At 38.6% G+C, this 12,500-nt stretch overlaps 2 protein-coding genes across 4 annotated transcripts in view; one reads left to right on the forward strand and one right to left on the reverse strand.

Moving 5' to 3' along the window:
• Positions 1-1,037: 1,037 nt before the first annotated feature.
• On the forward strand, positions 1,038-8,974 carry LOC138006990 (uncharacterized). Its single transcript, XM_068853642.1, has 2 exons — positions 1,038-1,672; positions 7,344-8,974. The coding sequence occupies exons 1-2, from the start codon at positions 1,093-1,095 to the stop codon at positions 8,972-8,974; spliced, it is 2,211 nt and encodes a 736-aa protein (XP_068709743.1). The 5' UTR covers positions 1,038-1,092.
• The window catches only part of LOC138006991 (F-box/WD repeat-containing protein 4-like), a 32,784-nt gene continuing 21,967 nt past the window's right edge, over positions 1,684-12,500 (reverse strand). Inside the window, exons 10-11 of one of the 3 annotated variants that reach the window (XR_011123973.1) lie at positions 8,891-8,961; positions 1,684-3,564 (exon numbers count right to left, since the gene is read on the reverse strand). Coding sequence is in view for 2 of the 3 variants with exons in the window: in XM_068853643.1 (XP_068709744.1) it covers positions 11,142-11,169 (28 nt within the window). In the remaining variant the exon portion in view is untranslated. Of the gene's footprint in view, positions 3,565-8,890; positions 8,962-11,007; positions 11,170-12,500 lie in introns of those variants that run through there. The other 2 variants (XM_068853644.1, XM_068853643.1) reach the window with 2 other exon arrangements.

The following is a 12,500-nucleotide window of genomic DNA, read 5'->3' on the forward strand; positions in this document are numbered from 1 at the left end:
TTATTAGCGTGATGCGTGATCGGACCCAAATTAGGCGAGAGATGCGTGATCTCTTATTTCGTAAACGCGTGACACGCGATTTACCCTGTAGATTTCCGTGATAGGTCAAGTTTCTTTGACATGATCTGTGAAAAGAGACGGACAGACATTTCAAGTTGGTAGCTGTAACACCATTTTCTGGTTGTATGGTCCTACTAGCTCGGACAGCTCTCTTTTCCAATCTCCTGCCATCATCGAAAAGAAGTAATTGAATACTGGTCGAATGGATTGTAAATTTTGGTCTTATTCAGAAAGCAATTACCAAAACTGCTAGAATTCCTGGGTAGGCATGAAATGGTGCAGGCCAGTACCCCTATTGATAAAGTGAATACGTTCAATGCGTTCTTCCATTTTGCCCCACCTGACCTTAGCAGCGCAACCGATCGCCTACCCAGGCTCAACTATAGCTTTGATTATGAATTATCTGAGTTACGCCTCACTTGAGTACAATTACTGAAAATGTTGATATCTAATTGAGGAAAGGGGGCGCTGGATACAGTATATTACCATTAATTCATTGAATGGATTTCAGGTTACTGCGGCTAAGCCTCATTTTTTACATCTACATGATGTACATTTTAAATGTTCTTTTTACATGTTTTTTCCGTCATGCGTGATGGCCGACAAAAAATCAGCGTGATGCATTATAGATACCCCCGTCCTTTGCCACCCTCACCTAATAGTGTATTGAAGTTGTGAAGTGAATGTACATTCTGATCAATCCTGAATATTTCAGAAGGAATTGATATATGATCTCGTCATATTTCCCAACTTCCGGGTTCTGAAAATTAAGGCAGTCACGCTATCGTTTACAAAACTGCAAATGTTAGAACCTCTGGAATCAGACACCGGCACCAAGGTTGCCCAGCACGATCGAGCAAAAGTAATTTATCAGTTTTGAGTATAAAAACTCTCATTTTGATGGTTTTTGGAGAAATCCTTTGGTAGACAAGATATCGCGTGACACCAAATAATGTCTTGGTCATGTGACGAGCGTCGCCTGTTGATAAGTATGCGGCGGGAGAGTCTTTAAATAATACATCGAGTGAGGAAATGATGGCGGGGAGTTGTTCTAGTCTTTTAATCAACGTAAACGATCTCTTGTCTCTGGAAGGTGTAGAACAACAGAGAGTGGAATTTAAAAAAGCATGGCACGGGAAAAGAGAAGGGGGAACTTATTGGCAAATAATTCATACCATTTGCGCCTTCGCCAATGACTTTTATAATGACAATGGCGGATATATTATTATCGGCGTTGAAGAAAAGGAAAATTGGGAAGCTCACGCAGATGACCGACAGATAATTCTTCCACCCGCTGGTGTTCATCCGAAAGATTTAGAGAGGATTCAGAAGGAGATTATGGGAGCATGCAGAGCAAACATCAAGCCGGAATACTTCCCTATTCTGTCACCAGAAGTCATTGAATTTCAAGGAGTAAGAAAGCATGTTCTAGTTATCTGGATCACTGCCTCCGATGACAGGCCCCATACCTGTAAAGAGAGCGAAAAAGGAGTAAACCGCTACTACATCAGACGGGCGACAGAAACTAAAAAGGCGACTACAGAGGAAGAGCGAACACTGCTTTCCTTGCACCGCAAAATCCCGTTTGACGATAGGCGGGCACTCGACACAGGTAATTATGTTAGGTAATTTTAGGTAATTTTACACTCAGGTTAATTATGTTAGTAAAGAGTATTCGCATTTAAACGAGCAGCTCCCAGCCTCATCCCTAGAAGGCTACGAATCTTTCATCAGGAATGTTAGAATGGAATCTCTCTCGAATGCGCTCTTGGAAGGAATCTTGCGAGAATGAGAATTACCTGAGATATACTCAAAAGTAATTAATGCACTTGTCGTTCTCAGTCTTAAAGTCGACGCTCTCATGAAATTTAACCAACTCACTTCCCGAACAGAAATCTTTTAGGCTTTTCCCACGTTCTACTCCTGTATGGAACAGAACGTGTTCATGCAATAAAACCACCCGCTTTAAGTGCTAAGGTAAATTGATTCTTCCCATATATTGCTTTTTACTTACATTACTAATAATACTGTAGGAAACAGACAACTTTTTTCAAAGACATGTTTGGGCATGCTTATGCCATCATCAGTTTAATGAGTTCCTAAGTGTGAACAGTTATAAAGTCTACGGGTAGATGAAAAAATTATTACATGACGTAATACAAAAGCGGGTACTATTTACGGCGTGACACCAAACATCAAGGCGTAAACTAAAACGTGAGAAAAGTGTTGTAATGCTGCAATTGTTTGTTAAGTTCCGGTTTGACCTTATTTATATAAAAAGCTTCTTTGAGTTGAGTTGCTGGCAGAATCCAGAATACTAAAGCACGAAGGGGGGTATTTGTTTTTACATAAAGGAGATGTGTTGAAATGCTTAAAAATATGCGAGTTTTTATCGCTTTCCGTGTGTTCCTTTATCCTGGTAGAAAAGTGGCGACTAATAATCCTTTGATTTACGCAATTAGTAAGTTACAATCGTTTAATGTAATTTAGTCGCGCGCATAATTATTTAACTTAAGGTGGGGGTACACGTGAATTTGAATGCAATAGAAGGGATGAAGGAAAGAACTTTTGGGACACCAACAGACAGTTGCCCCCAACCTAAGGGAACACCAGGTTGGTAGGGGACTGTTTGGGTGTCCATATTCAAATTATAATTTTTAAACTACATCAAATCTGAATTATTTCTTATTTCTCCAAATTTTACTTCTCTTTTGAGAAAAACTATCTCCTCTCAAATATACCTAAAAATCACCACAAACATTTTGCCACAAAACACCCCAAAACATTGATTTGTGAAATGAGCATAGGGTTTTTGTATTGCTTGAAAAGCGAACGAGATATTTCCATTAAACCGATTTTAAGCGGCGTGAAAATGGCTTTCAGGTGAACCCCTGCCTCAAGGAGGCTCCCTAGAGTTTTAGGGCCGCACGCAAGCTGGGCACTAGTATGGCAAGTAAAGCCAGAATCGTGCGTTTTTTTCTGATTTTTGTGACGTTAGCGTGACCAAATCTGTAAAATTAACTGCTAATTTTCTCATGTTCCCTTCGGTAAAATTTTCTTAAAATTGGCCCAGTTCTAACCACATACAGTTGCTATCAAATACTAATCGAATATGTTTAGAAATCGAATATGTTTAGAAAAATGACAACTTACAGAATAGTGGCAAAACCGTCTGAACAACCTTGACTTTTTACCTCTTTAAAATGTCAGGCAATGTCATTTCCATATTGTGGCAAAGAACAAAAAAAATTCACCAAAGAAAAGTATACATATTAAGGAATTTAGGTCAAAAATAAGAATATATCTGCCTTTCATAAGATGTGATGTTGCCATGGTAACGGCCATAATCCAAAAGTTGACACTCACAAAAATAAGCCTTATTTTATCGGTACCCATACTGGTAAATCTTTACAGGGAAAACTTTAAGAGAAATTAACTAGGTTTCCTTTTGTAACTCGTGCCCCGTAGTGAGGGTTAAATACGCTGTTTATTCAATGAGAGTAACTGCAAACAAAGAAAAAAACAAAAACAGCAATGATAAATTTTCACACTTACGAAGGGAACCTCCAGTTCTACAACCAGCCTGGAGGAAATTATGTTAACTTTACAATAAAGCTTGCATTACTTTAGGCCCTGTTTATAAGGAAGCAGGGTAACCTTACCACTAGGGTTACCCTTGCAAGAGGGTCAAAGATGGTTTACAAGCAAAATTTCACAGGTAGGGTTACCCTACCACCCGGGACAACTTTGTGTGCTTGGTAACTGCTAGCATCGCAAACACAACAGAAACCGCTAAAAAGTTGTCCTGGGTAGGCAACTTGTCCCTAGCAGAGCGTTTACAAGGCAGCTAGGGTTACCCTAGAGCTAGGGTGACCCTAGCACTCAGATAGGGTTACCCTAGCGCCAGGGTAACCCTAGCTGCCTTGTAAACATGTCGATGAAAAAAAGAAGAAATGTGTGAGTCCTAGGGTAACCCTAACACTAGGGTTACCCTACCTGCTTGTAAACAGGGCCTTAAAAGGAGGGGTTTGAATCTGAAAAGCAAAAACAAAGAAAATAATTTTAGAAGTGTTTTCCTGTATTTTCCACGAATTCAATAGTTGATTTGTACCTTCCATGCTGTGAAAAACCTGTTTTAATTGTCCTGAGAGCAGATATTTCTCTACCATTATTTTGTACTTTGCGAAATCTGAGAATGTGCTTGTTTTACTTTTGATTTTCTCGTTCTCCCACTTTGTAAAAGTGTTGAGAACTGTTTGACCTTTCATTTTGACTTTAAAAGTGTTAATGAACATGTTTGGCCAGCTTGTTGAAAACGAAAAATGGCTTTTTTGGAATGTAAAAGTAACATGCATGCTTTGTTGGGATAATATACAATCAGAAGCACGTGACCTTGAAGCGTGTGACTGCAACTCTTTTCCTTGGAACAAAGCTGGGGATTTTAGGATACCAATTTTATGCCCAAATATGCACAAAAACAAGATCAAAGCTGCATGCACAGGAAAATGTATGAGGTACATTACATCCAAATAAGGAACTTTTTAAACTCAAAAAACCCCAGCTCTGAACCAGAGTTGTACATCTACATCTACATGTTCCAGCACTCAGCCAAGTCCCTTTTTGACTTATGGCTGTTTCTGCTTAGGTGGCCTCATACACCGTAAGCTTTTTTAGACACATCATTGCCAAGCCCGCCACTTCTGCTGGAGCGAACAGGACAGCCACAACACCTGGGACTACATCCCTTACCCTTATCGAATAGTGTGTGGGTTCTTTAACGTCACACAGGGAACTTATGGACATAGAAGGTATTTGTGAGACAGGGCTTATGGTTTATAGTCCTTATCCGAGAAGACTTGGAAAGTCTAACCATTTGCAGATGTAATCACAAAGGCAGCACTTTCTCCTCAGTTATTTTAAGATCCTGAGTGTTGATCCGCCCGGGCTTTGAGCCTGCGACCTTCCTCACGACAGCCCAATGTTCAACCAACTGAGCCACTGGTGCACGGTCAGTTAAACGCTTCAAGGTCATGACCTCCTGATACAATACAATACATGCTTAATTGACCACTCCCCATAGGGGCTTTTCAGGGCCCATGAAACACAATCACGACAGTACAGAACATTCAACAACAACTGTTAAGAATCCCAAGAGGCCTGAGGCTATTTAAAAGTGTAGCTGCGAAGTTGAACCAGGGACTACCCGTAACAAATTCACCTTAGTGGCAGGAGACCATGAGTAGGAGCTTGCCTCTCCCATACAAGCCTTTTGAATCAACCTTTGCATGTACCTTTCTATTTTTAGAATGCTACAAGTTCTTCGACCAACGAAGACAAAAATAGCACAATGTACACAAATTGTGCAAAGTGATGTCAATTAATGTAAATAAAAGTCTCCTGCTGAAGGGTTAATTCTAAAAACAGAAAGATACGAACAGAGGTTGACTCAAGGATATAGTGCATATTGAGGCTCCTAGTCATGGGCTCGAGCCAGTGGTCAGAACGTGATCTTAAGACAAGCGCCCTAACCACTGGGCCTCAATGCCTCCTATCTCAGTCATCAAGTCACCAAATTGCTTTGACAACGGCGAACAAAAGAACTCTTCTTGCACAGTTGCTACTAAAACTAGGAACCAGGAACGGGGAACCGGAGTGGAAACGAGTTTACAGTGGTAATCCGCATAAGAACAGAGAGTGGATTTATTAAAAGTTCTTACATTATCTGATAGGAAAGCAAAGCTTTCCAGACTCACTGGTTCCCTCTTACCAGACATAGTAACATCCTTCTGGGAACATGAATTTATTTTAAAATGTGCACATGGCAAACAAGTTAACGAGATAAGTAGGGTAAAGATTTCTTGGACGATAAAAGGCCACATTCAAAATCAAAATCAGTACAAGCCTACTTTTCCCGAAGGTCACAGTTTAGTTGTATTTCTCCATATCTTTTGATGCACGAAAAAAGTTGCCTCTTTCCTGGTGCACTTCCCCTCTGACCTTCCTCAAACGACTTACAGCTTGGCATTCCCAACTTCTACGTGAAGACTATAAAATGATGAACACTTAAGGTGGGTGGCTCTTACCTACAGAAAGACAGTGGCTGCTATTGAAGGAAGATTTTTAGTCAAGAGCCTACAAAAAGGTTGCATAGGTTGTTCCTTGAAGTAAATCTGACATCACTTCAACCAGAAGGCGCATGTGCAACTAGTCCCAGTCCCCTGCTGTCCGTTCAGTGTAAGACATGAAAACACCCACGAAAAGAAAGAAGAGGGCCTTATGACGTCATAATCTTTTGAGAAATAATCTCTTTTAAAATCCATGCTACAGATTTTGTGTTAGAATGTTCTCATTCTGTTGTGTTAAAAATTTGTGAAAAACATAGTTAAACTCACTGTGTTTTTTGGCATTCTCTGTTTTGGTCAAGTAATTTACCAAATACGGTTGTGAGTCGAACCAGACAAAGAAATGTTAAATAGAACACTTGGCAAAAAAGGATAACTGTAGAGTTAAAGAGACTATAGAAATGACTATTTGAAGGGTTCATAGCAACGGTTTGGTAGTTACGAGCCACCTCCTTAAGAACCTGGTTTCAATGAGGAAATGGTTGGAATTACCTTGTCCACACATTTGCTGTTTATTTTTGGGAAAGGACGGGTCTAGTTTATCTCTTTCTTCTATCAGGATTCAATCTTGGACATTATTTTCAAATGAAATACTAAGCCCACCCTTCCCCAAATTTCTGTGATGAAAAATGGCAAGCATCATCTCGGGCAGAGATTCCTCATCGATCTTAGGGGAGGGGTGCCTAATTTCTCATTGTAATTTGTACAACCTTGTACAATATTCAGGCCAAAATAGGAAGGCAAAAACCTGACCCCACACTTTGGCTATAGGCTTCACTTCATCATCTGAATCCTGAGTCATACCACTATTTATACAATTAGCCCAGCACGACTCTCTGAACTACTTTAATCACTTAATTGTTGCCTTCAAAATGCCAGTCACAAACATGCCTGCAAAGTCAAAATTACTGAATAAAGTCTCATTTAGTCTTAGTTAAATGTAATCAAAAATTCATAAGTGGTCATGATATTCTACCTATGCGAGCCCTGTTCTTGCTTCAAACAACTCAGGGGAGTAGTTTTGTTGCCATGACGAAAGTGTCAATAAAAAAGTAAGCATCAATAAATCAAGGTCTAGCTTTTATGAAAATCATATTAACTTAAGGAATCATTTTGCAAACATAAGTACTAGGCTCATGTCTCTTTCTTTTTTGTTAACAGGATCCGGCAGGCAGATGTCTGAGGATGATATCCATTTCGACCTTGTTAAAAAGTTCTTAAATGGTGTGAAAAGCCAACTTCTAGAAGGAAACGAAGACAAGCTCCCTATTTACTTCTATGGCAGGTTAAAACTTGTAAGGAACATTGGAGACAAAAGAGTTGGCAATGAGCTCGTCCCAGTTTTTGTCCCAAGAAATGTGGCCCTCCTCTTTTTCCATTCAGCCCCTCATGATTTTTTCACTGGGGCAAAAACGGAAATTGCAATATATACCCATGATGATGATTCTGAGGAAAAAGTGATGACCGGACCAATCGACCAACAAATTGAGGACACCTTGAACTTCATTCTCCATAAAACAAAAGAAGAAGCCCGTCACGAGTTTGTGGCCTATCCCACAGGTGCCCTTCGGGAAGCTGTTGTTAATGCATTTCATCACAGGGGATATGAAGAGTGCGACAATAGCCCAATAAAGATTCACATAAAGCCAGGTCATATTGACGTCATCAGCTACCCAGGCCCAGATCCAAGCTTGAAATCAGACGACTTTTCAGAGGGCGGAGAGGTACCCCCTGTGCCTTCTCGAAACAGGAGGATTGCGGAATTTCTTAAAGACAGGAAGTTGGCTGAAGGGAGGTTCACTGGAGTGCGAACAATTTACAGAACAATGAAAAAGAACAAGAATCCTCAACCATCTTTCCACTTTGACTCATCATACTTCCGTGTACGCCTTCCTGGCCACCCAAAATACATCGCTTACTCAATTTTGCGCGATGTCAACTACCTCAGCACCAAGGGAGACAAACATGATGCAATTAAGTCTCTTAAAAGCTTCCTAGATGAACATCTAGACATGGCTGAACATTCTCTTTTTGGATCTGAGATGTTGCTCTCTAAACTGATTGCACTGCATGACAATGACATGGAGCACCCCAATATAAAACCATACCAGTGCTTCATTTCAGAAAAACTTCAGCGATGCATTCCCTTGATTACAGAACTCTGCAAATGGTGTACAGAGGAAAAAATTGAAGATATTTCAAAGGGTGTCAAGATTGTAGAAAGACTGGTAGAAGAGGATGCAAGATATGATGATCTGCACGCTGTTGTTACAAAGGCAGTTGACCTGTGTATGCAGAGAGATATTACAGCACTGCAAAATGCCCATAAGCTTTTTCAGGCAATGGGTGAAATCACTCAAAACCATGGATATGTGGCATACCACTTTGCAAACTGCAAACTCAACCTATACAAGTTAAGTACAAGATCAGAAGAGTCTGAAACAGAAGAAGATGCTAAGAAAAAAGGAAAATCACTCGTAGTATCAAAAAGGAAATCTCTTGTAGGGTATCTCAAGGAGGCTGAAGAGTATGTAGACAAGGCAATACAATTGACAAACGAAGATTTCAAATCCCACCTGGCTAATCAATATCGTCTGCTTGGCTACATTCACTCAGAATTATTGTTAATCAGGAAGTCGACAAAGGAGCGAATCAAAGGTTTTTATGAAAAGGCTCGGAAATACAACCCGGGAATAAAAATCAACTCCCTTAATATTCCTCCGGAGTATCATTCACAGTTCCGGCTTCCAGGAAGCCCAGAGTCTCCTGGTACATTTAACTGGAAGGTTTAAGAGAATACAGATGCATGTACATAAAAACATATACTTCATAGCTTTACAAAAGATTTGTAATATTGGCATTACTGCCTTTAGAGTAATTGGTACAGTATCAAGACACATCGAAGTTACCATTTTGTCTGTCAAAGAGCAAAAACGTCACAAATTGTTGCTGCTCTTAGCATGTGGCAAGCACACTACAAAGCACACGATAGGACGTACAGAACGCATGCGCATTTGTAAGATATATATATATATATATATATGCATATGTTAAAACCTTATCCTTCAACATGAAAATGACCGTTGAACAGTCTAAACGTCGTTGCTGTTTTTTAACGTTAATGCATTGTTATACTCCATGGGTTAGACTGTCTTAAAAGTAATATTATAGAGAGTTTTCACTCATGTGATCAGTAAACATGTTTTTTTTTTCCCCGAAATAAAAGAAAACATTTGCGTGATAATAGAGGTCAATTCCCGGTGGATTAGTTGGGTACACCAACATCACCGCTGTTCCATTGTTTAGGTACACCAACATGACCACCGTGACGTCACGTGAAAACACTCTATAACATAGTGTTTGTCTGGTTAACCCATTGACACCTCAAATGCCCTAGGACGCCCCCAGTTGGCATGTAAAATCATCTGGCGTTTAAGACAGAGTAAAAGCTGTTACGTCACCCCTGGAGTCAATAGGTTAAGCAACTTGGTTTTATAGGAAAATATGACAACTTGTTTTGGAGGCAGGGTCGCGTTATTTTTTATTGTCTTGTTGGTTAAAATTCGGTTTAAATAACTTATTAATGAACATTTGACATCCCAATGAGGAGACATCAAAAACACTTTTGCATGAACAGCACATGTTGAATTTGTGGTGTTGCTTTTTTCAAATTTTTTATCCAACCACTCAATCCTTAACTACAGTTGTTCAGAAAATTAATACTACATTGTAAAATAAAAAAAAGTAAACAAAGTACTCTCACTTTTAATGAAAGTAATAATGTCTCCTAAATTTTGAAATAAAACAACAAATAAATTTTTGTTATTATTATTATTATTATTATTATTATTATTATTATTATTATTAAATATAAATTTAAAGAAAACCACAAAACTTTTGAAATTACAAGACATGTTTTGACAGAAACTTCTGTCATCTTCAGTTGATGTACAAAGCGTTAAGTTGAATTTATGAGTAGGATTAAGTGCTAATTATGCCAGTAACAACGGAATGTACATAAAACGTGACAATGTGAGAATTAAAAGGATAGTTTAAGATTTACGTGATGCAGCTGTTGATTAAGAGAAGGTTGTTCTCTTTGAATATGAAAAGCCTCTTATCTTGAGTTGAAAAGTCGTAGAGGCATGATCTAAAATAATTATGGAAACAGTCCCCTGAAGATCACAGAAGTTTCTGACGAAACATGTCTTGTAATTTCAAAAGTTTTGTGGTTTTCTTTAAATTTCTGACTTGCCTGCTGATATCAAGACCCTTTGGAAACACGTACTATTAAATATTAAATATCATAGAGTGCACCAAAAAACAATAATTATTACCTATTGTAAGATTACTTTTTAAAATCTGAATGTAAAAGTAAAAAAAATATTTGTCAACATGAATAACCATACAAGTTTGTCCTTGTTCCATAACAGAATTACATTGTTGGGATGCAGTGCTTTGGCCTCCATTCACCAGTGTTAAGTGATGTTTACTTTCCAATACCATGGAGGCATGGGGCTTCTGCAATCTTCTGGACCAGTCAATGTCTGTCCAAGTTTGTCTAATTGTGTGCTCAGCAAGGCTACTTAAATTGGGTGTCCTTTAATTTATTCTGGCATGCATGACACAAAAACCACTAAGTTCAAGTATGTAAATAAGATTTGGGTGACAATCATTTCTGACATTGGAAAGTCATTGTAATATTTAAAACGAGAGACAACATAAATCCCACTCATATGTCATGAATTATTGTATCTTGATTTTTTTTTCTGATGAATCTCAGCAGGATGGAATCCTCAGACTATTAAAAGAAAAAGGTATCTGATGCAGTTTTTTATATCAAGGTTGTCACTGTTGAAACCCCGAGCTCTTTCCATATTTCAAGGTCTTCAAACATGGTGTATTTGTACCTTTATCTAAGTATTTCATACAGGAGTGTACAATCTGAAGTTCTTCAGATCATTCAAGTGAGGCCTCACCACCTTTACTGGAAAGGAAAACATTTATCAAGATAATCATTTTGATTCGTTATCACTTTTGTATCTGTTACAGCTCAATTTTTCTTTTATCTGATATGCATTATTATAATCTGAAACAAAGCAAAGATCAAAACTTTGAAAAATTATAAACCAAGTACAAAATTTGAGCCATATTATATCCACCTGGTAAGAGAGTGAAATCCCTAGTTCGGCTAGTACTTAAACACGGAATGCTGGAATGCCGGAACTATTCCAGCCTTCCGTGTTTAAGTATTCCGGCGTTCCGTGTTTAAGTATTCCGCCGTTCCGGCATTCCATCATTCCGGCATTCCGTGTTTAAGTACTAGCCCCCCAGTTTTGCATTCCTTAAGGCGCCCACAAACGAGAAAATATTGTTGCAGAAACATTGTTTCTCGAAATGTTGCCTCAGTGCACAAACAAGAAAACATTCGCAGAGGAAGCAAAATGCTTCTGAACAAAATAACTCAGAAACATTTTTGCTTCTGCAACAAATGTTTACTGGGGCCGCAAACAGGGAAACATTTTTGCTTGTTTGTTTCCTTGTTTGCGGGCGCCTTTATATACCAACCACCTTCTGCAAGGATCTCTTCCAGGTAACAAAAATGGCCAGGTAAGATGTTAGCACATGATAAACCGTTAGCACTATGTACATTAGTGTTTTCAATTAGTGCTTTTCAGAAACCCTAAGTGACTAAGTGGAGACACCAGCTTTAACCCTTATCTGTTTTCTTATATTTTTTATTGCCTTAGGGTAACCAACGTTCTACTAGATAGTCCATTTGGCGACCCAAAAGAACACATAAAGTTGGGCATTACAAAACAACGAAACAGCGAAACAAAGCAAGCTGGGTTTAACAGAATTTTTGACAGACATTACATGTATTTTATTACCACTTGTCTGTTCAAGTTCATGTGCAGTAACTTGTAAACTTGAAAAGAAGCCAACTGGCAGTGAAAAGTTACTTCCCAAGTCAATAATAATTTAACCGAAATTAATTTATAACTCAAGTACAAAGTGATTATGAACACTGTCTTTTAAAAGTACATTCAGAGTAATCTTTATTTACAGGTTTTGCCGCAATAGCACGACCTCAATATTAGCTAGTCAATTAGTATCCATAGGACAGACGGTAGTCACATGATTTTGAGTACAATTTGGAATACATAAGCACAAGTATTTTTTTTCAAAGACGAAGAAATTTGTAGTCTTTTATTCCAAATTGCGCAAGAATGCGATTACTTATTACCCGGCATTGCACTAATGTATCTGCACTTATTTCACTTTTCGGGGATTAATTGACGTGCTCTCAACCAATCA

This window comes from Montipora foliosa, chromosome 6 (assembly GCF_036669935.1).
Source record: "Montipora foliosa isolate CH-2021 chromosome 6, ASM3666993v2, whole genome shotgun sequence".
In the NCBI taxonomy this organism is placed as follows: domain Eukaryota; kingdom Metazoa; phylum Cnidaria; class Anthozoa; order Scleractinia; family Acroporidae; genus Montipora; species Montipora foliosa.